The sequence below is a fragment of the Protopterus annectens genome, chromosome 13.part0, assembly GCF_019279795.1.
Source record: "Protopterus annectens isolate FY-2018-M chromosome 13.part0, PAN1.0, whole genome shotgun sequence".
NCBI lineage: Eukaryota > Metazoa > Chordata > Ceratodontiformes > Protopteridae > Protopterus > Protopterus annectens.
The window spans coordinates 470,618,951-470,646,914 of NC_056747.1; the positions used below are offsets into that span (position 1 = coordinate 470,618,951).

The 27,964-nt window shown below is 38.5% G+C and overlaps 1 protein-coding gene across 1 annotated transcript in view; it reads left to right on the top strand.

Moving 5' to 3' along the window:
• Window positions 1-27,964, top strand: part of HIP1 (huntingtin interacting protein 1) — a 2,554,439-nt gene that overhangs the window by 2,246,124 nt on the left and 280,351 nt on the right. The window contains exon 27 of the mRNA XM_044054110.1: window positions 12,595-12,700. Within this exon, the coding sequence (XP_043910045.1) occupies window positions 12,595-12,700 (106 nt within the window). The remainder of the gene's footprint in view (window positions 1-12,594; window positions 12,701-27,964) is intronic.

Consider the following 27,964-nt stretch of genomic DNA (forward strand, 5'->3'; position numbering starts at 1 on the left):
CCTTAATAACTAAAAGAATAAAAAAGAAATCCAGCCCCTGGTTAACAAAAAACACACTAACAAACATGCAACTTAGAGACAAAGCCTGGACACAATATCACAGGAACAAATCCTCATCTACCCTTAATGATTACAAAACTCTTCGTAACTCAGTTAAAAAGCTTATCTATGCAGACCATCGAAACTACTTCTCCCAACTTCAAAGCAACCACAAAACCAACCCACAAAGGTTCTGGAGAGGTATAAACACCCTCCTAAAACCTGGTACTACAGAAAACCCAATACCCTGCCCAAATGCACAAGACACTGATCTTGCCACACAATTCAACTCTTTTTCATAGATTCTATTTCCAAACTTACTTCCTCTTTTTCAAATATCAATCCACCAACTACTTCCACTTCTCCTCACCCAACTCCCCCTCCATCTTCTTTCTCAGATCCCCCACCCTCTCAACCCCCAGCCTTCCACATTAAAACGATTCCTACTTCCACCATAAAAAAACCTCCTACAGAAACTAAAACCATGCACCAATGCCCCTGATAACATTCCCTCATACTTCCTCAGCATAGCTGCTGAAGCCATTGCTCTCCCTATCAGTATCCTAATCAACCGCTCCATCCAAGAAGGCAATGTTCCCCAAATCTGGAAAAAAGCTTGCATCATTCCTCTCCATAAAGGTGGAACTAATACTAATATAACCAACTTCCGTCCCATCGCCATCCTCTCTCCCATTTCAAAAATCCTAGAGAAATGTATCCATCTTCAACTCCTTCCCCATCTCTTAGATAACAACCTATTAACTCCTACCCAGCATGGATTCAGACCCCATCACAGTACCATGACAGCCCTCTTATCCTTCCTAGAAACTGTGAATAAAGCTAGAGATTTTGGCCTCACTGTTTCTACCATCCTACTCAATCTTTCTAAAGCCTTTGACACTATCTCTCATAACTTACTTCTTACTAAGCTATCTAAACTAAACCTTTCATTATCATCCCTTACTTGGTTTACCAGCTATCTCTCTAATAGGCAGCTGTCAAGTGGAAGAAAGCCACCTCCTCCTTTCTCAACACCCCCACAGGTGTCCCACAAGGTTCTATACTGGGCCCCCTCCTCTTCAATATTTTCATTAATGACTTTTTCCACTCTATCCCTCTTGCAAACATTATTCAATATGCAGATGATTCCACAATTATCTGTGCTGCCTCATCCATCCCAACCCTTTTAAAACTTACTCAAGATGCCGTCTCCTCCACTGAACAGTGGATGAAAGACAACCATCTAGCACTTAATGCTGCTAAAACTAAACTAATGATATTTACTCCCTCTAAAAATAATAACTTTGATAGAAATTTATTCTCCATCACCAGCCAAAATAACACACCTCTTGAGCTGGTATCTGAAACCAAACTACTAGGAGTCCAAATCGATGACAAGCTTAAATTCAACTCCCATCTACTACTAAACATAAAAAAAACATCAAAAACTTGGCATACTCTACCGACATAATCGGTTCCTCACCTCAACTACAAAACATACTCTTTCTACCACATTTCTCCTTCCCTCCCTTTTCTATGGTGCCCCTCTTCTAACAAACCTACAATCATCTCTCAAAACTAAACTGTCCTCTTGTTACAATAAAATAGCCAGATTTGCCACCAGCAACAAATCATCAACCCATCACGGTGTACCTCTTCACAAACTCAACTGGCTAGAACTTCCCAACTACCTTTCCTACACTCAGCTTACCTATGTTCATAAACTCATATTCCAACCATACCTCTGTCCCTCCCTCTCAACTACCTTTAAAATGCACCACACCCAAAGACTTCTAAGATAAAACAATCAAAACCTTATTGAGGTTTACAGACCCCTCCGCACCACAGGACAAAACCTCCTGTCCTTCTCACTAGCACGCTTATGGAACTCCCTACCCCCCTCCATTCGTACAACCACTAGCCTCCCATACTTTAAAAAACTACTTCATTCTCATCTAACATCAACATGGCAATGCTCCTGCTCCCATCCCCCATAACCTACTCTCCACTCTTCTTCTCTTCCCCTTCTTACAAATCCCAGATAGTGAATTCAAGCTTGCTTGTAGTATATAATTCCTTACTTATACCTAGCAATCTCTTAGCCTACTGCAACTACCTATCCCACTAAAAAAAAAAAAAAATTCTACTTTTAATACTACTGCATTTATTACTTTTGATTAAAATATATCTGACCTGTTTATAACCAGAAATTGTATAATGTTACTCTCTGTAATCTTCATGTAATCTATGTGTGGAACTTAATCTTTGTATAATCTGTATGTGGAGCTTTTCTCCCCAGGACTCCATTGAAAATGGGTTATTTGGGCCCAATGGACTATCCTGGTTAAACAACTGCAAATAAATAAATAAATAAATAAGTGTTCCTCATTCTAAGTGTTAAAAAGTCCACATTCCTCACAGTTCAGTAGCAGGGTCTGTCACATATTCATTAGTAAATGCTAAATCATATTAATTCATCAAAAGAATATGTAAAATAAAATATTTATTCTGTGAGTTTCTTAGTTGAAGTTGTTTGTGAACTGTTAATATGTTCCATAGTTTGCTCAGTTGTTCCACATACTGGAGATGGAAGGTTGAGAGTTATGCTGGATGTAGGAGGATGTCTCCCCCCCCAAAAGGAGAGATAACTATCCCAGCAGAGTGTAGCCTCCCAGACATCTCAAATGCGCAGGTAAAAGCTGCTCTCTCTAAAGCTAAAAACACAGCATCAATGGGACCGGATGGTGTCCCCAGGTGTGTGCTACACGAACTCAATGAGGAATTAAACCCGCACATAAGGCAGCTGTTTAATCTTAGCCTTACCACAGGATACGTGCCCAAGGAGTGGCGTACGGCAACTGTGGTCCCACTCCACAAAGGCGGTGCCTCTACGGACCCTGGTAATTACCGCCCCATAAGCTTAACAAGCCTGGTCTGCAAAGCTATGGAGAGGATCATAATGGAACTCATAAACAAAGACATAGGGGACTTGCAGACATTGGACCCGACCCAGTTTGGCTTTGTCAAGGGCAGATCATGCCTTTTGAACTTGGTCGACTTCTTCAAAACAGTCACCAAGGCCATTGATGAGGGAAAGGCAGTCCATACAGCCTACCTTGACCTTGCAAAAGCTTTCGACACAATACCCCACTCAGGTATTATAGAGAAACTTACCAGCTTAAATGTAAACCCATATGTCACAAGATGGGTTGCAAACTGGCTAAAGGACAGAACCCACAGGGTTAGAGTTGCTGGCACCATGTCAGACTCCAAGCCGGTCACAAGTGGTGTCCCACAGGACTCAGTCCTTGGCCCCCTATTGTTCGGCATCTACTTCTCAGAAGTCAAGAAAAAGTCACTGGAAGAGTCCTGTTATGTATCCAAAGGATTTTAATAAAATAGTATAGTAAAAACCACACAAATATAAACAAGTTAGCGCTTTCGGGTGTTAACCCTTCATCAGACAATGAACAAATGTTACAAAGCACTAAATAGTGCTTTGTAACATTTGTTCATTGTCTGATGAAGGGTTAACACCCGAAAGCGCTAACTTGTTTATATTTGTGTGGTTTTTACTATACTATTTTATTAAAATCCTTTGGATACGTAACAGGACTCTTCCAGTGACTTTTTCTTGACTTTTGTGGATTCTACTGTGTCTTCTGGTTGAGACATCAGCATCAAGCATTTGTTATTGGACTTCTCAGAAGTACAGGCAAACATAGGAGGACTATGGCTGACAAAGTTTGCAGATGACTACAAACTGGGCGCCATAGTGGAAAGTACATCGGACACAGATATCTTTCAGAGGGGTCTCACGGAAACTGATAGCTGGTGCCAGAGCCATGGCCTGAAGTTAAATGCCAAAAAATGTATAGTCATACCCTTCGGGAAAAACAAGGTAACCCCAAGCTACCATATAGGTGGCAATCCACTAAGCACAGAAGAGGTTATCAGGGACCCAGGTTGACAGTGGCCTTTCTTTTGACACTCACATTGCTAAAGTGGTTAGAAAGACCTTCTACATTGCCCACCTGATCATGAAGGGATTCACATCCAGATCAAGTGAGGTCATTGTTCCCCTGTACTCTTCACTTATCAGACCAATGATCGAGTACAATGCCCCATTCGGGATGTATCTCACCCGACACCTGCAGCAATTGGAGAGAAGCCAAAAGTTCCTCACCAAAAGGATAAAGGGATTCCAAAATCTGTCATATGCTGCCAGACTGAAAAAACTCCAGCTCTATTCAGTCGCATACCATCTGCTCAGAGGTGACCTGTGCCTGACATACAAGGCCATGTCCAACCCGGAATTAATGGACATGCTCCACCTCAAAAAAGCCAAATCTACCAGATCCACTAGAGCAAGCGACTTAAACCTTAGCACGGATATAAATAAGACATGCTGGAGGGATAGATTTGTCACTCAGAGACTCCCTATGCTGTGGAATAAAATCCCGGTCCATGTGAGGCAGAGCACCTCACTGGCTCTGTTCAAGAGAAATCTTGACCGGTGGATGGGAGATCGTAGGTTTACCCCAGGAATCATCTCTGTGTCACTGCTGGACAGAGGCACAACAAACTAATGGGCACAATATTTTTTAACATAAGGGGTGGCGTAAGCCACAAAACTTTGGGCTAGGCTTATAAATGCCTTAGGGCAGATAGCCTAGTATAAACCTATGAACCTATGAACCTATATTCTAGACAGTATTAGAAGCCCTAAATCCACTGAGTGCACAAAACATTAGGACCTTCTCTGGTTCTGCCTGCTTGAGAGCATCAGATAAAAGGATGGAATGAAACTATAGTTGCCATTCTTTCTAGAGCAGTTCTGATCAGGCGTATACATAGGTTCATAAGTATGTACTAAGCTAATGGCCATTATAAGCGTAGCCAAGCTTCCCAGTTTTTTCCCACAAGTTTACATGCCTTAGCAGTTATTTAAAGCTAGATCAAGATTTACAATCTGCCTCTGTCAATTGGAGACATTGGTGCTAGACTTGGGGTGTATTTCCATTTTCCCATCCACTGGTCCGGGTTTCTCTTGAATAAGGATGTGGAAGAGCTCTGCTTCACATAGGTGGGAAGCCTGTTCCAGGGAAGGGGAATTTTCTGAGAGACATACCTGTCCCTCTCGCATGTCCTATTTGTCACAAGCAAAGTTTAAATCTCTAGATAGAATAATTCTGATGCTATTTGTTTTGCAGATATGCAAAGGTTCCTCGGGGTGTGATCCAAGGATGCCTTGCATGCCAGACACAGATTACCTCTCAACAGTCTGTAGGAAACAGAGTATAGAGATAGGACTTTGAGGCGATCTGCATAGGACATGCTGTTTACTCTCTGTATTCTTTTCTGAGGAAACTATGTATGGGTCAGGTACGTACAGAAAGAGGCATTGTACTCGATGGGCCTGTTGGGGACTGAATATAGTGGAACAATGACTTCCTTAGAACTAGATGCCAGGCCCTTGCTTATAAGTTGAGCAACATAGAATGATTACCTTACTGTCTTAGATACATGTTGTTTGAAAGCCAGGTTACTATCTACATGCGTGCCCAAATCCCTGACTTCTGATTCTACTCTTAGGGGTATGCTGTGGATGAGGTAATTTCCTAGAGTGGCTGAGTTCGCAAAGGGTACTGTTATACATTTCTTGGTATTGAATTTTTAGCCATACCATTGGCACCAGTCATTTGTCTGTGTTAGTCCTTCCTGTAGGATGTTAGTGTCTTGGGAGGAATGTGTAACTGCTCCTAGTTTGCAGTCATCTGCAAACTTGGTCAGCCAGAGACTCTTTACATTGGCCTTGACTTCTGAGACGTCAATGCCAAAAAGAGCGGATCCAGGACAGAGCCCTGAGGGACTGCAGTACTGACCAGCCTCTTTCTGGAGATGGTCTCCCCTATCTTAACTTTCTGGCTCCTGTCTGAGAGCCAGCTGGGTATCCAGCATGTAACATATGGGTTTATGCCTATATCCATCATTTTTTTTTTTTTACACTGCTTGAGTGGGGTATTGTATCAGATGTCTTAGACAGGTCAAGCTAAGCACTATGCACAGTTTTGCACTCATCCATTGCCTTGGTGACCTTTTCAAAGAAGTCCACCAGGTTCAGTAGGCATGATCTGCATGTGACAAAATGAAACTGGGTTAGATCCAATGTTTGAAAGTTTTCCGTGTCCTTATTAATTATGTCCATGCTTCTTTCCATGGCTTTGCATACTAGAGTAGTGAGACTTACATGTCTGTAGTTCCCGGGTCCTTTGATGGCCCAGCTTTGTGCTGAGGTATGACCACTACCGTTCGCCTTTCACTTAGCACAAAGCCTATCTGGAGCCCATGATTAAACAGTAACTACAGCAGCCCAAACTGGTCATGTTTCAGGTTACTTAGGAAGCATCCTGGAAAGTTATTGCGTCCCATCAATACAGTATTTTTGGCCTTAGCACATCTAGGACCTACTCCCTGCTCCCTAGTGATAGTTATGGGAGGTTGTTAGATGGTATTTCCTGGAGGATGGCTGTGAGGCTAAACTTGGAGCTGAATTTGTTCACCAGCAGGTTTGCTATATTTTTTTAACTCCATGTAGGCGGCTCACTACTGTGTGCTGCATTTGAGGTTTTAGACTTGGTTAAATAAGCGTTGTGGTTCTTTGCCTGGGGAGCTATCTTTACCTCACATTTGGCTTTAGTAGACTTAATTTGCCCTCTTGATTGTTTAAGATTGACAACAGTGTTTTTATCTTGCTGGATGTAACACTTATAAATCTTGGCTATGATTTTTTTCCCTTGTTGGATAACCTATAGATGTTTGGATTCCACCAAGGAGGACTGTTTTTTGTGTCAGTTCTGGACTTATTCCTGGAAATGCAAGAATGAAAAAGGAGTTTTTCTTGTAAAGTCATCTGTATGCATTTAATGACATGTTTGTACAGGGTTTCTTTGAACAATTCTGTATAGGCAGCCATGTTCTCCGGGTTTGGCGGGGTTTGAAATTTTGACAGGTTATCACTTGTAGGAAGTTTGCCTTAGAATCATTCTTAAATGTTGTATGGGGTTAGCTGGGGTCATATAATTGAGTTTTATTATGAAAGGGGTAGGTAGCTTTGTGGTCTGTCCTTACTAGAGAGGAGACTCCACAATGGTGGGGGGGGCTACAGCCTTCTCCCATGTTTGTGAGTACCAGGTCAAGTATATTTGCATCCCTAGTGGGGCAAATGGACTACTGCACAGGCAAGGACCAAAAGCAGAGGTGTCTCAATCAGAGGTTTTTATAATTACAAGGTCCAGGAATCATAGGGCCTGTAAGTTTGGGGTAGTAGGGTAGTTGAAGTCACCCATCTATAACTTGCAAGGATATGATATGGGACTTAACCTATGGAAATCTGGACATGGAGAAACTCAAGCTCATCATCCTGTTTGACTAGTCTTGAGGTGAGTTTGATGTTAATATTATTTATTTATTTATTTACCAGGATGGTCCAACTGGGCATAGTCCTTTTTCAGTGGAGGCCCGGGAAGAAAATTTCCAGTTAAATCATAAGCATAACAAATGTAACAGTAAAAATACATGAAAACTATTTACAAGAATATTACAATATAACATCAGTACGAATAAAATGTTACAGCTTGTGACAAAAAGTTTACAAGAAAAAAGACAATGTAGGAAGAAGTATTTTACAAGAAAAAGACAATGTAAGAAGTAAGAATAATATTAGATGTAAGAAGGATATGGGAACAGATAAGGAAGAAGAAGGAACAGAGAACTGACTGGAGTGTAGCAGAAAGAAGAAGACCTAGTTAAGAGGAGGGTTTCAGGTTGGATGATTGCAAAGACAAGACCAAGAACTATTTAGGTGTAATTTAAGTATTTTGTTAAATTCATAAACATTAGAGATAACTCTCAGGGGTAATGGAAGTTTGTTCTATTGGAAGGCAACAGAGGAGCTAAAAAGATACTGTCCAATTGATTTTTTAGATTTGTAGATTTCTATAAGGTGTTGATCAGAGCTTCTGAGAGATCGAGAGGGTGTGTAAAGGGAGATAAGAGCAGCGATACTAGGGCAAGTGGAAGGTTTATTTAGGAAAGAATGAATAACTAGAAGTTGAGAGAATAATAGTTGGTTAGAAAATTCTAGCCAGCCAAGTGTCCTCAGAGCTAGGCAATAATGATATTTAAAAGACAAGTTAGTGGCAAATCTGGCTACTTTATTGTAGGTAGATTCCAATTTGGAGAGGAGGGAAGACTGTAGATTGGCTAGGATTTGTGCGCCATAAAAGAGATTAGGATGGAGGTAGGCATGGGCAAGTGTAATTCTAGAGTCAGGGGGTGAGGAACTGTTTATTTCTGTACAATAAACCAAGCTTTTGGTGTGTTTTCTTAATACAGTGATGTACATGTAAATCAAATTTTAGCTGATCTAGTAACACACCAAGGAGCTTTGTATGGGTTTCAGGGGGTAATGAGAATGTTATTTAGTGAGGATAAGGTAAATGAAGATTTCTGTTGGTAGAGTGATTTTGGAAGGAAAAGGAGAAGCTTAGTCTTTTTTGGGTTAAGAATGAGCATTAATGGATAGCCAGGTTTCAGCAAGGTTAAAAGATTTTTGAGTAATAGTTAGTAGGTCTGTAGGGTTATTAGCAATAGAGGTGATAGTGGAGTCATCAGCATACTGAACAAGGGTGGACTGGGGACAAAATTGGTATAGTGGGTTAGTAAAGATGTTAAAAAAAGGGGACCTAGAACTGAACCTTGAGGGACACTCATATTAATGGGGAGAAAGGGGGAGGTCATTTGACAGATTGCATCCCATCTATGAGGTTGCTGTTGAACCAAGAGATAGTAGAAGAAGATAAGTTGAGTTGGGCTAACTTAGAGAGGAGGATAGAGTGGAAGATGGTGTCAGAGGCTTTAGAAAGGTCTAAGAAGAGGAAGGACATAAGTTTATTTATCATCTCTTGCAAGACAGATAGAGTAAAGAAAAGAGATGAGAGCAGAAATAGTACTGTGATAAGAGCGAAAACCATGCTGGGTAGGGGTAATCAAGTTTTCCTTCATAAGATATGCTGAAATTTGTTTGTGAATACAACATTCCAGAATTTTGTAAAGAGAGGAGAGAATCACTATAGGCCGATAATTTGAGAGAGCTCAATAGAATTTCCTCCCTTGTGGACAGGTATTATGTGGGATTTTTTCCAAATATCAGGGACTGTAGATTCTGTAATGGGGCGATTTATAAGGATGGAGACTTGGATATGCTATAGCATTAGCTGCAATCTTAAGGAAGTATGGAGGAAGTTTATCAGCAGAAGCTGGGCATGGTTTAAGCTCAAGAAGAAGGTTTTTGATATAGTTAGTAGGAATAGTTTTTAATGAGAAAGAAGAGCTGTGTGGTTGAGAGGTGATAGGAGCTGAGAGAGTAGGAGAATTAGAAGTGTGCATGAGTTTACTAATGGTATCAATGAAGTATGAGTTGAGAGAGGCAGTTTCTAATGGTGTGTTGTTAAGACATGGTGAAGAATATAGTTTATGGTGGTCCAGACTTTTTTAAGGTTTTTAGGTGAGGAAGTTTGGTGAGTTAGATAAAAGTTCTTCTTATCATTAATAACATTCTTTTTGGTCAAGTTCCGAAGTTCTCTATATGTTTGGAAGTTAGTGGGAGATTTTATTTTGGTCCAGAGTTTCCATGCCTTGTCTCTTGTACACATAAAAGACTGTGTATAATTAGAAGGCAAGGAGTACATTGAGATTTAACTCTGACAGTTCTGGGAGGGGCAAGAGAGTCAAGAGTATTAAGGAAAATAGAGTTAAACTGAGATACCGCTTCATCTAAAGGTAGGAAAGAGAGAAAAGACCAATCAGTAGCTTGTAGGTAGTTGTTAAAAGTCAGAGGGTCAAAACTAGTCAGCTTGCAACAACTTTGAATTTATGTGGTCGAGGTTGATGGGAGGAAAATCTTTGGATACATACAAGATTGTTTTCACTTAGGCAGTCTGGTAGGGATTCACGGTAGTGATAGAAGTGAGGATTAGAGACAAGAATCCAATCAGTAATGGAGCTAGTATTAGTAGTCTTATGATGAAAAGTTGGAGTGGAGATATGTTGAGTGAAGCCGTATAGGTTTATGCAAGAAGTAGGAGAGTTTGAGCAAATGTTAAACCAGATGATATTGACACCACCAAGTGTTATGGTCTCAGTGGGTATATTATCAGGCATCCAATGAAGAATCTGTTCTAATAATGGGATGTTATTTCCTGGGGGAATGTAAATGGTAACTATAGATAAAGTTTTGTGTTTGTTAAGTTTGTAATCAACAATGAGAAGTTCATCTGGGTGAAAAGAGGGTTAAAGCATGGAAGAGGGGGTAAGAGTAAGGAGATCAGAGGATACAATGGGAACTCCTCTCCCTTTTTTGTATGTTCTGTCATAATGTGTAATGTTGTAGCCGGAACAAAGAAATTCTTTATTATTGATATATGGTTTTAGCCACATTTCAGATAGAGCAACAATGTTTGGAGAAAATTGGTCTATCCAAAAGTGAAAGTCAGAAGTCTTCTTGAGAATACTGTGAATATTAATGGAGTAGAGGGTTAAACCTTTAGAGTGAGGGTTAAATGAGTTTAAATTAGTTGGAAGATCAGAGGGGGTTGTAGATAGAGTAAGATTGGGACCAGGGTTAAGATGAACGTCCCCAGAGAGTAGTTGGGATTTGAGAGGTTGGAAAAGAAGTGAGATATAGGGAGAGATGCAGAGTATTTTGTGTTTAATTCTGTTGAGAGGAACTCAAGAAAGGAAATTTGAATTTAGGGAGAGTAAATTCAGTAAAAGAAAAAAGAGAGGATGATATGGGAGAAGAGTAATGGAAAGTTGAATCTGTAGTATAGAGAGAAGTGGGGCAACGAAGCTGCAGGTTTAGATGAATGTGATAAGAGGTGAGAGTGGAAAAGTATAAAAGAATAAAGAATGTAAGGAAAGGGAGGAAAGGATAGTGGAAGGGAGAGAGAGGCATAGTGCAAAGAAAGGAAAGGGAAATACAAGAAAAGGTAGATGGTTGATGAAAGGAGAGAGATAACAGAATAAGTAAGAATATAGAGGGGAGGATGGTAGAGGGTGGAAAAGGAGTAATATAAGACGTTAAAGGAGGGGCAAAAAGAAGAAGATAGTAGACTAGATAGGGGAGTGAGCCACTAAAATGAGAGGGAGGAGGGTGAAGTTAGAGGGTGGAGAAAAGAGAAATGTTAGAATTTAAAGGTGGAGGAAAGGGCGAAGAGAGGGGCCTAATTGTGGTAATGAGGAAAGGACGTGAGGTAGAGAGGTTTGGCGATAGGATGGATACCTATAAAGGAAATTGATTAGGTGGTGGATGTGAATGGGGGGCAGAGTGAGCCTGAGTGTAGTGAGGGGAACAGAGCGGATAGAACTGAGATGAAAAGAAAGCACTTTATAGAAACAATCAGCCAAGTGAGGAATATTACAACCAACTTTGAGACCACATTTAAGCATAAAATATCAAAAAACGTGCACGTTTATTCAAAAAAAGTGTGCAGGTAAGAAGACCAGATATTTAACCATGCACGGCAGTCTAACATGAAAAAGTACAAAAGGCAGTATAACCAAAAGAAATAAAAGCAATACACTGCTTATACGTTAATAAGGGGTAGTGGTATTCATTGTAGGGATGATATCTGGAAAGACAACTTAGAGGTGAATAGTGTATACAACACAATAACGAGCAAAGCTCAGTACAAAATGAAAGAACACTAAAAAAGCTGAATTAAAAGGAGAGGGATATGCCACTGAGTAAAAAGCAAGGGAAGGGAACGCTACAGATAGCGTCTTGGCAAGTGTGTATACCTCACAATCCAGACTATGGCTAAAGTATAAAATGCTGAGCCATCTGTACTTTTGGTCTCTGCCTGTGCAGTAGCTGGTCTGAATATGCAGAAGGCATTGTTGCCCTGCATTGCTGGCATGTTCTCCATGGCTTTAAACCATGTCTAAGTAACTGAACAAATGTCCACATCCTCCAGAGTGAGAAGAGCCTGGAGGGAGTAGAGTTTTTGTTTTAGACTCTTCATTCATTTAAACTAAATGCAAAAATGAAAAGGGTTGTTCTTGTGAAGCATTCAAAAATGTCTGTCTTTGCCTAGTGTTAAATAGAGCATACATATGGATTTAAGAGGGTTAAATAACAGACCCAGTACAAATATTAAATTTACAGGGGGAATAAGTTAAATTTTTTTGAGAAGGTTGTTTTTTGGAATGTCTACTTAGTCTTAGCAAATCAGAAAGGATACCTTCTGGTTTTAAAACATCATCAAACATGTACAAAAACAACCCAAGTTTATTGTTTGTTAGAATTATTAAAAAACAAGCTGAATGTGGAAAGGCTTGAACTTTCTCTTTTCTTTCGTCATCTGTAGCAAACAGATGTGTGAAAGTCGTGTGTGACAAAACTGCATGTCATTTCATTTTTGTTTTTCCTTGACCACAGTTTAACTGTGTTGACTTTCATTTGCTGTCTTTATTTTTATTTGTTTTCCTCAGTGATGCTGCAGACAGTGTGGTCCAAGGAACAGGCAAGTTTGAAGAGCTGATGGTATGTTCCCATGAGATTGCAGCTAGTACAGCACAGTTAGTAGCTGCTTCAAAGGTGAGTGACTGGAGAAAAAGTCATTTTTTTTTAAATTATTTATATATTTTAATCACATAACCATCATCATTTTACTTCTAGCACAGAGATAAATAAATAAGTTTTTTTTTCTATTTCTGACTGTGGGGGTCCATTGTTATTTACCAATGTGGCATGTGCAAAGGCATAAATGTTAATTGACTCATCACAGTGCAGTACCACTTATCTTCTTGAAATAATCACCAGACTGATTTATTGATGTTTAGAGTAATCAGTTTTCAGAGTTGATTCACTCTGGCCTGCTCAGGAAACGTACCAGAATTTTCAGGCTGGTGTTTAGGAAAGCAGTGTACATGCCTTTTTTTTTTTTTTTTTTTTTTTTAAACACCTTTATTGAATCATCACTTGTGACACAGGCAAATTTACATTTATAAAAACGTAAGTTGTATTAAATTAGGATTAACAAACATTATACTTCACATATATTGCTATATATCATATAATCTTAGCAACATTGCATAAATTATTCAATTCTTTTCCCATTTTTTTAAACAAGAAACATCTTTATTAAACCATCTCTTATGACATAAACACTCATACATTTATATAAATGAAAACAAACCACACCGACATAATCCTAGTTGCTAGCATTTTACATCACACACCATACTAAGTCACTCCCATATGCAAGCCTTATACATCATTTAAAATCTACCCCATCATTTTCGGTCAAACATTGCGTAGATATTTAAGTTTTGCCTTCTTTTAAACTTCATTCCTCCCTTGTGTGTATTGTTCCGACAATTCCCATTTTTTCCTATGTAGTTTGCCCCTACCCTTTTCTAAAGATCTCAGTTACAGTTGTTTTATCTCTGTTACTGTATTCACTACTTCTAATATAGTTGGTTTAGATTTTGATTTCCATTTTCTAGTAATTGCTTTTTTGGCAGCCACCTTAATTAGACAAAGCAAGGCCTTATCATGTCTAGGCAATAATGATTCTGTATCATAGCTCAGAAAAATCATTTCCATCATTACACCAAACCTTCCACCCAGCATCTCCAACAGTGCATCCCGCAGGGAATCCTTAAAGTCCACCAAGCCAAGGGCACTCCCAGAAAATATGTTCCGAAGTACTGCTTTCTTCCCCATAACACCTCCAACATTTGCTGTCTACCTGAGGAAAAATTCTATGGAGTCTACTTGAGGTATAAAAATATCTATGTAAACATTTCCAGGCAAAAATCCTAAATCTTGTAGATTTTATTGCATATTTAGGAGACATACATATATCCTCCAATTGTTTCTTTGTGAATTACTTAACCAATCTGTCTTCCCAATACTTTCTAACCTCCTGTTATTGATTCTTATAGTTATCATGCAATATTTTATATGCTGTACTAATTATGCTATTTTTAATTGCAGCTTTTGTTCTAGATTCCACTAAAAAACTCTACCTGTGATGGTCTTTTGTTTAGAACCCCCCCCCCCTTATTTCTTTCTGTTTGACTGTACTGTGATATCAGTCCTTGACAGGGAAGGCAATCTGTAACCTGCAGTCCAAATAAATTCTTGGCATATTCCCATTCTATTGCCTTTCCCTCTCTAGTTATTTGCTCCCAGTACCTTGGTTCCTTTGCCATTTTTCTCCAATAAATTCTAGCCTCCTCTTGCCTATTGTTTATATCCCTAATTGCAGTCATCTCTGTCGGCAGAATCTCCTTTCTCCATTCCCGTGTTGGTTTAGTTCTTAGAATACTTTCTGCTAAATTAAGGATATAATATTCTGTATGATTATAGTTATTCCCATTAAAGACATGTATCCAAAATCCCAGTCTCTCATTGTTTCTTAAGCTTCCCACCTGGTTCATCATCATCATTACTTTTCAATTTGAATTATAGTTTTTTGCTTGTGCTATACGTATAGGAGCCTTAACTGTGTAACTTTGAAATACCCCTTCAAACTGGTTAATCCCAGTCCACCCTTTTTTACTGAAAGAATGAACTTATCTCACTTGACTCTTGTCATCTTCCCCTCCCAGATAAAATCCTTCAGCTCTTTATTAATTGCTATCCACAACTTCTTCTCTAGTTTATAAAAATATGCCTGACCTGTGTATAAGACTAAAGGGACTAAAAACATTTTGACTGCTTGTATCTTACTAGCCATATCCGTATAACAAAGCTTCCGTTTTCTCAGTTTTTGTATTATGTTTTGTTTAGTCTCTTCCCACATATCCTTACCTGCCACACCAGAATCATTTTAATCAATATTCCTAAATATTTCATGTTATCATGACCCCATAAATATGGATATTGCTAAACCAATTTATGTGTGGGTACATAATTTACTGCTATTGTCTTTGTTTTAACTTCATTAATTTTGTATCCTGAAAGGATTTGAAACCACCTCAAAATGTTCTACAGCACTGTAATTTCTCTTTCTGGTTTTGAAAGGTATAAAATAATATCTGCAAACAGAGCCAGCTTTTCTTGACTACCATGCCAATTATAGCCTTGAATTTCTGAATCCCTTATTTTCTTTGCTAGTGCTTCTAAATATAATGCAAATAAAGGGGAAAGAGGACACCCCTGCCTGGTAGCAGTGTGCATGCTTACTGCTGTGAAGACTCATGTTTTTGGCAGTGCTGTGGACTCCAAGTCATACCCTTGCTTGACCTATTTTTTCTTGCCTAGTCCTACCACTGGAAGATACCAAAGGGAAAGGCGAGTTCTGATACAGCAACTGCCATCCTTTGCGAGATTACAAAATTATTGATGCTTTTAACAGCCCTCAGATGTCAACTTTCTTCAGGTGCAGTACATTGTCTAGCTGTGCTGACTTTCTGTGAATGTGCATTTCCACATACCCAAGTTATTGTTTAGCCATGTCTCTGTGCATTGGGATGCAGTACTGAGTTTTCCTGTTGATGCTGCTTCTGCAGCAAGACTTAAACTGTCTATTTCCTTGTCTCTCTCCCTTTCTGGCTAATTTCTTCAGTGCCCCAGCCACTGATTGAACACTAGTTATCGTCAGGTCTCCATCTCTATGTCCTTGACATGGCATTTAACAAAAACATATTTGCTAGTTTCCATCATTGTTAATGGGAATCACAATATGGAGACCTAGGAGAATGACATTATGTATGATCCACAGAATGGATTGCATATAGTATGCGTAATACTGAGCTAAATGCTTTTTCTGCTTAGTTTTGAATTTTGAAATATGTTTTCCAGTAAGCAGGTGGTTCTGGCCCACTGCCTTCAGAATGTCAGTCCAGACCAATAGTTGATAACATTTGACAGGCTTATTCTTTCAAAGTTGCTCTTATTGACTTATGATATGTTTTATCACACTGATTCTGTTAGTGGCCTGTAATATTGCAGCACGACTGTGGATTATTGCAGGCCAAATCCCATCCTTCAATCTTTTTATCAGTTACATTGTGCCTCCATTGCCCCCCCCCCCCAAAGGTAGGTTGGGGAGTCGGTGGTTGACCCTGTTCCTATGTATAAGAACTTTCTTCTTCAGTACATCTTTTCTCTTGCTTCCTATACAGAAGCTCTGTACTAGGTACCATGTACTTGACGGTAAGCACTGTTACGCATAAGGTCTGCATATTTTTCCTTATTTTGTTAGGAAACACTGAAATTAACTCAGATCTGTAACCACTGTATACTGAACCAAGTTAAAACATTGAACTCTTTGAGGCTTTTTGAATGTTACTGAGTAGTTCAGAAAATATAAGAGCAGTATGCCAACAGGTGCTTTACATAGGGATGTTCACTGACATGGTCTATATTTTTTCATTGCTGCACTACATAAATGTAATACTGTTTTTCACAAGAAGAGGTGCTAAAGAGTAGTCTTTACACCCTGAATTTTCCTATGTTTTTTGGCCTTTGTGCAGCAGCTACAGTCACAGGTGCCATTACTTCATATTGTTCACAAGAATTCCACAGTGATCCCTGGCATATGGCCATGATAAATAAAAATGTCTTCCTGCTGTAACTTGTTTAGTGTGAGTTTGTAATGAAATGTATCCTTGTGAACTGTACATGTACAGATACTAAGTTACAGTATTGTCTTGGGGAAAAAGAGCATTCCTGTAAGAAGTGATTTTCAAATAGTTCACATTGTTTGTTTTCTATGCAAAGAGTACACAGAAATTATCTGTGCAAACTAACACCTTTGTGCTAGAAAGTTTTTTTTCCATTAGGAATGCTGACCCAAAGATTTTCTAATCAAATATTAAATTAAGTAATTGTTAGTTTTCAATCATTTAGCCACATTTATCATGTGTAGGAAAGACAAAACTCCTGTGCACAAAATGTGTGCAGAATTACATACAGCAGATATTCCATTTAAAACAAAACAAAACATTTACAGACACAAATTAACAGATGTAGATAAGCTATAGGTTGAAGTACTCCACCCTGTATTAAAAACATAACTTAGAAGATACACAGCTGCCTCAGCATCTTGATTTTGAAGTTCTAGCTGTCACAAAAAATATTGAATGTATTCTCAAGCTACTGTACAGGCATGTTTGCTAAACATAAGTGTTGCCTATAAAAAGAGAGAGTAAACACTGATGGAGATTTTCCACTGGTTGTATCTTTTAAGTGTTCCATTTTCTATCTCTTGTCAGTTAGGTTTAACTTGGGAGTTTTTGTATGTTTTAACTTGCTGAACAAAATTGATGAAGGTGGGCCAGTTTTGTGACCTAGTGGGATAGAGCCCTGACTGTGACCTAGAGACCCTGAGTTCAGTTAGGCGCTCTGGACATCAGAGGAACAGGGCAGAGGAAGGATGCGACTAAGTAGCTTACAAAAGTTTGCCCATGCCAGGTAGAAGACTGTAGTTTCTGCTCATAACTTGGCACTACTACTTGGAAACTGCTGAGTTACCCCATTTGTGAGCAGGTTGCCAATTATTTAGTAAGTGGTGGTTCTGTGCAAATGCCATGAATGGTGATGCACATGACATTATATGCACTTCATCCAAGTTAGTTTCCCCATCCCCCTGCTGCCCTAATAAAGTCCCTGCAGCTGGCTGCATATATGATGTGGTTTTCTCAAGCCTCACCCTTCTGATGAGGGAGAGAAGCCTTGCTCAGGAGTTGATGCAAAGCCATCTCTGTCTGGGTTATAGGGGGCTGCCTGATATAAGAGCTGTAGCAGGAGCTCACTGCTCCTAAGTGTTAGGGAGAATTTGGGTCTGTGGGGACAAATGGCAGACACCAGCTGTGGAAGGTAGTGGGCCAAAAAAAAAAAAATACTTGAGTTAAAATGGCCCACCAATATACAAAAGATACGGCAGGTCTTTAAGAGAATGATAGGAGTTCATAAAGACTGGGAGTAGTTAAAATGGCCAGCAATGCCTGTGAGACTTGTTATTTTATGGCAGTTTCATTAAACCTCACTTTCTCTAAGATAAGTCATTGCAAGGGGAGAAGGGATTTCTACTTACCTCCAAGATGCAATGACCTTGTAGATTATTTTGATGGCAGGATGTGTGGAGTTACAGCCCCCAGCATTTCTGGCTGGGGGGCCTTTCCCCTCAAAATAAAATTACTCTGAGAAGAGTCAGTGAATGCAATTCAACAAAGTTTGTTTTGTATTAAATTGCATTTGCTGGTAATTCATTTCTGCATCATTCTTTTTTTAAACAAGAAATATCTTTGTTAAATTATCACTTATGACATAGGCTATTGTACATTTATATAAATGAAAACAAACCACAGACATTATACATTGTTTATAATCTATCCAGTCTGTCACTCAAACATTACATAGCTCATTCCATTCCTGCCTTCCCTTAAACCTCATTTCTCCTCCAAAACATTATTCTGCTTGTATTGTTCACACAATTCCCATTTTTAATGTAACTTGTTGCTATCCTTTTTTAAAGATTTTACTTTCACTAGTTATATCTCTGTTACTTTATTCAGTACATCTAGTAGAGTTGGTTTAGACTGTGATTTCCATTTTTTAGTAATTACTTGTTTAGTAACCACAAGAATTAAACTCAGAAATGCCTTAATACATCTAGGCAATTCTGATTACTTATCACAGCTCAGAAGAATCATTATTTTTGTGTTATTTTTGATCCTTTACTGGAAAGTCTGGAAAAGAGTGTGATGTAATTTATACTGGTGCCGTTCTTTGTTTGTAATTGGGTTTTTATTAATGTACTGGATCATATGGCCCTAACCTGTGTGTGACATCCCCTCCTCTGGGCCAGCAGTCAAGGAGCCTGAATCCTCACCACTGACACCGGTGAGGGACATTCACTTGTAACAAAGATATGATACTTTATTTCCAGATGCAGCTTTCTGCAACAAGCACAAGTTCCCTTAAGAGCGCACAGGGAACACACTCAGTCCTAGGTCTGGGTTTTGCACTCTCTCTCTGTCTCTCCTCTGCAGGCCCTGAATAAGACTCCCCACTGGCACAGCTATAGCGTTGAGTCCTCAGCTGAGTGTCCTAGGCCAAGTCCACCAACACCCTCTCTGTGAAACCAGTGTTTTGTGTCCCTGCTACAAGTAGCTGAGACACACACACATTCTTTCAGATTTAATTTTCACACAGACACACACACACACACACACACACACACACACACACCTGGGAAAGGCTGGTACAGATTTACTAGCTATGCCCCCTCTGCCCTGACTATAAGGTAGATACTGCCACCAGGACACTCCAAAGCCAGCTACTCTAAGGCTGTTACCAGGGTATTCAATTATACAGCGTAAAATTAATAGTAATACAAATGGTAGTGTTTGACGAATGCAGCAAGGCTTCCAGGAGCAGCCACAGTGTCACCAAGTAAATATATGTACTCTTAAAGGTTAAAAACATTTTCTAAAAGACCAGCCATGGTGAAAAGTTTTAATATATTTAATAATATGTAATAAAAGAACATGAAAGTATGAAATAGCTATTTACAGTAAACACCAGAGTTTGTCACAGGAAATATTACAAATAACACAGACGGATAGATTCACACAGATTTTGAAAACAGTACTTAACCAATCTCACTATATTTTCCTGGCCGATCTAAAGAAGTACAATCCCCTAGTTCACTTACTAGAGCAAGGCAAAATGATGTAGGTGAGGTGTCCTTCTTGTCAGGTTTCAGAAGCAGACTGCTCTAAGACTTCTGTCTCATCTTGTATTAAAACATCTTTTCAGTGCTGGATTACAGAATGACATCACATAGATCTGGTCGTCTGACTTCTGGTTCCCATACTACCCCCCATTTACTAGAAACTGAACCAGAATCTTGCACATATGTGTTATCATACACATAGCATAGCTAGTGCTTTGTTAAGATGTGCTATAGCATATGGAAGCCATAAAATCATTTCAGCACTTCAACTCTTCCAGGATAACAATTAGTTCACTGCTAAGGATAATATAGCAAGATTCATAGTCCTTGTTTTCACATTTTTTTTTCTCTGGCTGCTATCAGAACTGTAAGATGCAATCTTTATGGCCTACTAGGTAATTTAATTTCAAACTATTTTTCAAAGTTAGCTGGACTAAGATTAACCTCTTCTTTTCCAGTATCCTCTGTTACAGTATTAATTTCAAGAGTCACAATACAGCCTGAAATACAGGTGCATTTCTTTTTATGTCCAGCAGGACTCACTGTTGGTACAAGCAACTTTATAAATACATTTTCAACACAAGCACTTGTAGAAATCAGTTTTATATACAGATTACATATAATTCTATACAAACTCCAGCTAGCTATGCTGACATATGTTACACATTCACTGCCTACCTCTAGCATAGCTGGCAATACTTCACATCATCACACTATGTACACTCCATTTTCCTCAGGATCTCCAAGCCTCAGTATGACCAGGAAATCTAGTGCTTGAAACAGAAGAATTGCATGCTGGAGCATCTGTGGCTATATACTAGCCTCTAGGAGGTGACACTTAGATTTGATTAACGCTACTAAGTATGTCACACAAAAGTCTGCTGAAAGAAAGCAGTAGTCCGTTCTAGGAATATTTTTGCCTCATCTAACTGACCAGCTGACCTGTTCCATATTGATAACTACCTATGCCTTTCAGCCTACCATATTACCCCAATGATATTGTTTGCATCTGAATGTGAGATTACCGCTCTCTTTTTTTTTTTTTTTTTGTGGCTAGGACTGAATGCATTAGATGGGAAAGTCTTATATGCATCTCCATTCATCTTTTCACTGAACTATCACTGCTGCTTTTCTGGACTTTTTCTTTGAGTGAAATCTGATATGTCACATATTGTAAGGCCATACAGTTGATTTCACTCGTGCAACCGCAATTTGACTGGTAAGTCCTGTTTGAATAAGCTTGGTTCACTTAATGTCCAGAGTGCCCATTCCACTCCAAAGATGGAGCGTTTTAGCCAATGTATAAGAGGTATTAGTCACTGCCCACTCTATAAGAAATTGTCTTTGGACCCTTGCAGTCTGAAAAATTTTAGACCTAGCTATACTTTTCCATTTGTAAGTAAGGTTATTGAAAAGTGGTTGCAGTATAGCTTGAATTATTTTTCATTTCCCACGACCTCTTTGATCCTTTACAGTCTAACTTCATGAGGAAACACATCACTGAGACAACTCAGTTCAGAAGACCTCCTCATAGCAAGAGACCAGTCTTCTTATCCTTACCTGGGCCTTTTTGATCTCCCCTTTTTTTTAACAAGAAATATTGTTATTAGATTATTACTTATGACATAGACAATCATATACATTATACATCACTTATCTGTCCAGTCACTGTCAAACATTAAAAGCTCATATAATTCCTGCTTTCCCTTAAACCTCAATCCTCCTTCAGAACATTATTCTGCATGTATTGTTCCAACAGTTCCCATTTTTTCTATGTAATTTGCTCATACCCTTTTCTAAAGATCCCACTTCCAGTTGTTTTATCTCTGTTACTATATTCACTACTTCTGGTGCAGTCAGTTTAGACTTTGATTTCCATTTTCTAGTAATTGCTTTTTTGGCAGCCACCAGAAATAAAGTCAGCAAACCGTTACAATGTCTAGACAATTCTAAGTTTGGATCATTGCTTAAAAATTTTTTTTAGTTACACCAGTTTACTCACTTAGTATTTCTGTTAGTCTGCAGAGAATTTTGTAAAGTCTACCAACTCATTACACACCCAAAAAATATATTTCTAAGTGCCTCTTCCTTCTCCATCACACCTTCAGCATTTTCAGTCTACCTGATGCAAAATACTTTGGAGTATACCTTTACAAACACTTCCAAGTAAAGATCCAAAATGTTCTAGACTTTGTTTCCTATTTGGGAACCATACATATATCCCTCCTCTGTTTCTTTGTGGGTTGCATATCTAATCTCTCTTCCCAATCCTTTCTAACCTCTTCTGGTTAATTTCTGTAGTTATCATGCAATATTTTATTTGCCTTAGTAATTATCTCTTTTTTTAACAGCAGCTTCTGTTCTAGATTCTACTAAAAATTCTACCAGTGGTGGTCCTTTGTTTGGATTCCTTTATTTCTTTCTCTTTGCCTATACTCTGATGTAAATTTTTGAAAGAGAAGGTAATCTTTAGCCTGCAGTCCAAATTAATTCTTGGCATCTTCCCATTCTGTTACTTTTCCGTCTCTAATTATTTGCTCCTAATTCGTTGGTTCCTTTGCCAGTTTTCTTCAGTAAATTCCATCTCCATCTTGCCTGTACTGTGTACACCTAATGGCAGTCATCCCTATCAGCAGAATCTCTTTTTCCTATCCCCATGTTGGCTTAGTTCTTAGAATACTTTATGCTGCTTTATGAATATAACATTTTGTGTGGTTGTCATTCTGCTTCAGAATCTGCATCCAAAATCTTAGTCCCTCCTTGTTTCCTGCCCCCAATTGTATCATCATACCTTTATAGCTTTCTGCTTCTGCCATGTATAGGAGCCTTAACCGTGTAGCTATGAAATACCTCTTCAAATCAAGTAATCCCAAACCACCTTGTTTTATTGGAAGAATCAGCTTATCTTACTTGATTGTTGCCCTGTCCCCCTAATAGATAAAATCTGTCAACTCTTTATACTTGCTGTCTGCAACTTCTACTCTAGTTGATAAAGTATGCCTGACCTGTGTATAAAACTAAAGGGACTAAAAACATTTTTACTGCTTATATCTTGCTATCCAAAACCATAAAACAGAGCTTCCAGTTTCTCAGTTTTTCTATTATCTTTTGTTTAGTCTGTTCCCACATATCCTTAGCTGCTGTAACAGAATCATTTTTAATCCATACTCTTAATTAGTTCATCTTATGTTCCCATAAAAAATATGGGTCTTGCTGAAGAAATTCATGTGTGGGTAGAATGTTTACAGCTATTGCCTTTATTTTATCTTCATTAATTTTGTATCCCAAAAGACTTGTAACTGTCTCAGAATGTTCCACAACACTGAAATGTCCTTTTCTGGTTTTATCAGGTTCAAAATAATATCTGCAATTAAAGCCAGTTTTTCTTGACTATCATACCAATTATATCTTTGAATTTGTGAGTTCCTTATTTTCTTTGCCAGAAGTTCTAAATGTAATGCAAGTAGCAAAGGGGAATGAGGACACTCTGCCTGGTTCTTCTGCTCAAATAAAATTTATCAGAGAGGAACCCACTCACTTAAATTTTTGTCTCTAATCTCTTATAAGTCCTTCTAATCAACCTTATAATTTTATCAGTATCAGAGCTTGCAAAAGCTTCCATTGCCATACTTATAAAATCCTGTTTTACTCAATTGAATGCTTTCACTGCATCAAGACCCATCAACAGTGGTATTTTCTTACATTCAGGTTCCCTCTGGATCATCATTGTTCTATTAAGGTTGTCAAATGTTTGCCTGTCCTCCACAAAACCATATTGATCCATATCTATCAGTTTTGGCATGACCTTTGCCACTTTTTTAGCAATTGTAAAGATAAACACTTTATAGTCATGGTTTAGAATTGAAATGGGCCTATATGAAGCTGGAGCTTTTGGGTCTTTACCATCTATAGGCATTACAGGCACCACTGCTTTCTTCCAGCATGTTAGTGCTTCTACTTCTTTTAAAATACTATTAATGAAAGCCTTCCTGATCTTTATCACTTTCTTCCACGTAGCTTCTAAACCTCCACAAGAATACCATGTATTCCTGGGGACTTTCCTGTCAATTGGTTAGAGTCTATGTCACATAATCAAACTTCCAAAATTTCGAACACCATATGTTCGAACTTAGAAGTTCGAAATGTAATAGCATCGAAACCTCAAAACAGCGATTTTTTTTCCCAGGGAAAAAATTTGCTGTTCTGGAAAACACACACACAAAACACAAGAACACCAAAAAACGAATAAAACCTACACTAAACCTTACATACGCAACTATTTATGCACTAACCTTAACCAAAACCCTAATCCTAAAGTCTGTCACTACCACACACTTACCTTACCCGCACCCTAACCCTAAAGTCCGTCACTATCGCATACTTACCTTACCCTGACCCTAACCCTAAAGTCCTTCACTATCACACACTTACCTTACCTGTACCCTAACCCCAATGTCCGTCACACTCGCACACTTACCTTAACCCGTTCCGTAACTTTCGCACCACAGTGGAGAAAATATCAAAGCCGCAGAAACAGCCAACCGAATTCTTTCCCTAGGAAAGAATCCGTATTTCCGCAGCTGCGACATTTTCAATTTTCGAACTTCCCCGTTCGAACTTCTAGTGTTTGAACATCTGGTAGGTCAATTAAATGACATAGACCCGATTGGTTATATATCACCATTTTAATCTCATCTTGTCCTATCCTAACTGTTAGTAATTGTGCCTCATCCACCTCTAAATTTGCCATATTTAATTATTCTTTAAACATTTCCATTTGTACTTTTTGTTGATTTGCAATTCTTTGCTTTATACAGATTTTCATAACATTTCTGAAATATTTCTAATACCTGTACTGGATCTCTGGTTATTTTCCTTGTTATAGCCACCCTAAGCTTAGCAACAACCCTTTCTACTTTCCTTTGCTTGAGCCGTAGTGCTAAAGGTTTTTGTGCTCAGGAGTTATTTAAAAACAGTTGCTTAATAGCAATCTTTCTAAATTCAGGCATATTATCCAGGTACTCCCTTATTTTCTCTTTAGCACTCTGCAGTTGCACCTCTTCTTGTTTTGTGTGATTCCCCCTATTCTGCAGTACTTTAACCTTTGTCAGTCCCCTAAATAATTCGCCTCTTCCTTCTCCATCACACCTTCAGCATTTTCAGTCTACCTGATGCAAAATACTTTGGAGTATACCTTTACAAACACTTCAAGTAAAGATCCAAAATGTTCTAGACTTTGTTTCCTATTTGGGAACCATACATATATCCTCCTCTGTTTCTTTGTGGGTTGCATATCTAATCTCTCTTCCCAATCCTTTCTAACCTCTTCTGGTTAATTTCTGTAGTTATCATGCAATATTTTATTTGCCTTAGTAATTATCTCTTTTTTTAACAGCAGCTTCTGTTCTAGATTCTACTAAAAATTCTACCAGTGGTGGTCCTTTGTTTGGATTCCTTTATTTCTTTCTCTTTGCCTATACTCTGATGTAAATTTTTGAAAGAGAAGGTAATCTTTAGCCTGCAGTCCAAATTAATTCTTGGCATCTTCCCATTCTGTTACTTTTCCGTCTCTAATTATTTGCTCCTAATTCGTTGGTTCCTTTGCCAGTTTTCTTCAGTAAATTCCATCTCCATCTTGCCTGTACTGTGTACACCTAATGGCAGTCATCCCTATCAGCAGAATCTCTTTTTCCTATCCCCATGTTGGCTTAGTTCTTAGAATACTTTATGCTGCTTTATGAATATAACATTTTGTGTGGTTGTCATTCTGCTTCAGAATCTGCATCCAAAATCTTAGTCCCTCCTTGTTTCCTGCCCCCCCCCCCCAATTGTATCATCATACCTTTATAGCTTTCTGCTTCTGCCATGTATAGGAGCCTTAACCGTGTAGCTATGAAATACCTCTTCAAATCAAGTAATCCCAAACCACCTTGTTTTATTGGAAGAATCAGCTTATCTTACTTGATTGTTGCCCTGTCCCCCTAATAGATAAAATCTGTCAACTCTTTATACTTGCTGTCTGCAACTTCTACTCTAGTTGATAAAGTATGCCTGACCTGTGTATAAAACTAAAGGGACTAAAAACATTGTTACTGCTTATATCTTGCTATCCAAAACCATAAAACAGAGCTTCCAGTTTCTCAGTTTTCTATTATCTTTTGTTTAGTCTGTTCCCACATATCCTTAGCTGCTGTAACAGAATCATTTTTAATCCATACTCTTAATTAGTTCATCTTATGTTCCCATAAAAAATATGGGTCTTGCTGAAGAAATTCATGTGTGGGTAGAATGTTTACAGCTATTGCCTTTATTTTATCTTCATTAATTTTGTATCCCAAAAGACTTGTAACTGTCTCAGAATGTTCCACAACACTGAAATGTCCTTTTCTGGTTTTATCAGGTTCAAAATAATATCTGCAATTAAAGCCAGTTTTTCTTGACTATCATACCAATTATATCTTTGAATTTGTGAGTTCCTTATTTTCTTTGCCAGAAGTTCTAAATGTAATGCAAGTAGCAAAGGGGAATGAGGACACTCTGCCTGGTTCTTCTGCTCAAATAAAATTTATCAGAGAGGAACCCACTCACTTAAATTTTTGTCTCTAATCTCTTATAAGTCCTTCTAATCAACCTTATAATTTTATCAGTATCAGAGCTTGCAAAAGCTTCCATTGCCATACTTATAAAATCCTGTTTTACTCAATTGAATGCTTTCACTGCATCAAGACCCATCAACAGTGGTATTTTCTTACATTCAGGTTCCCTCTGGATCATCATTGTTCTATTAAGGTTGTCAAATGTTTGCCTGTCCTCCACAAAACCATATTGATCCATATCTATCAGTTTTGGCATGACCTTTGCCACTTTTTTAGCAATTGTAAAGATAAACACTTTATAGTCATGGTTTAGAATTGAAATGGGCCTATATGAAGCTGGAGCTTTTGGGTCTTTACCATCTATAGGCATTACAGGCACCACTGCTTTCTTCCAGCATGTTAGTGCTTCTACTTCTTTTAAAATACTATTAATGAAAGCCTTCCTGATCTTTATCACTTTCTTCCACCTAGCTTCTAAACCTCCACAAGAATACCATGTATTCCTGGGGACTTTCCTGTCAATTGGTTAGAGTCTATGTCACATAATCAAACTTCCAAAATTTCGAACACCATATGTTCGAACTTAGAAGTTCGAAATGTAATAGCATCGAAACCTCAAAACAGCGATTTTTTTTTTCCCAGGGAAAAAATTTGCTGTTCTGGAAAACACACACACAAAACACAAAAACACCAAAAAACGAATAAAACCTACACTAAACCTTACATACGCAACTATTTATGCACTAACCTTAACCAAAACCCTAATCCTAAAGTCTGTCACTACCGCACACTTACCTTACCCGCACCCTAACCCTAAAGTCCGTCACTATCGCATACTTACCTTACCCTGACCCTAACCCTAAAGTCCTTCACTATCACACACTTACCTTACCTGTACCCTAACCCCAATGTCCGTCACACTCGCACACTTACCTTAACCCGTTCCGTAACTTTCGCACCACAGTGGAGAAAATATCAAAGCCGCAGAAACAGCCAACCGAATTCTTTCCCTAGGAAAGAATCCGTATTCGCAGCTGCGACATTTTCAATTTTCGAACTTCCCCGTTCGAACTTCTAGTGTTTGAACATCTGGTAGGTCAATTAAATGACATAGACCCGATTGGTTATATATCACCATTTTAATCTCATCTTGTCCTATCCTAACTGTTAGTAATTGTGCCTCATCCACCTCTAAATTTGCCATATTTAATTATTCTTTAAACATTTCCATTTGTACTTTTTGTTGATTTGCAATTCTTTGCTTTATACAGATTTTCATAACATTTCTGAAATATTTCTAATACCTGTACTGGATCTCTGGTTATTTTCCTTGTTATAGCCACCCTAAGCTTAGCAACAACCCTTTCTACTTTCCTTTGCTTGAGCCGTAGTGCTAAAGGTTTTTGTGCTCAGGAGTTATTTAAAAACAGTTGCTTAATAGCAATCTTTCTAAATTCAGGCATATTATCCAGGTACTCCCTTATTTTCTCTTTAGCACTCTGCAGTTGCACCTCTTCTTGTTTTGTGTGATTCCCCCTATTCTGCAGTACTTTAACCTTTGTCAGTCCCCTA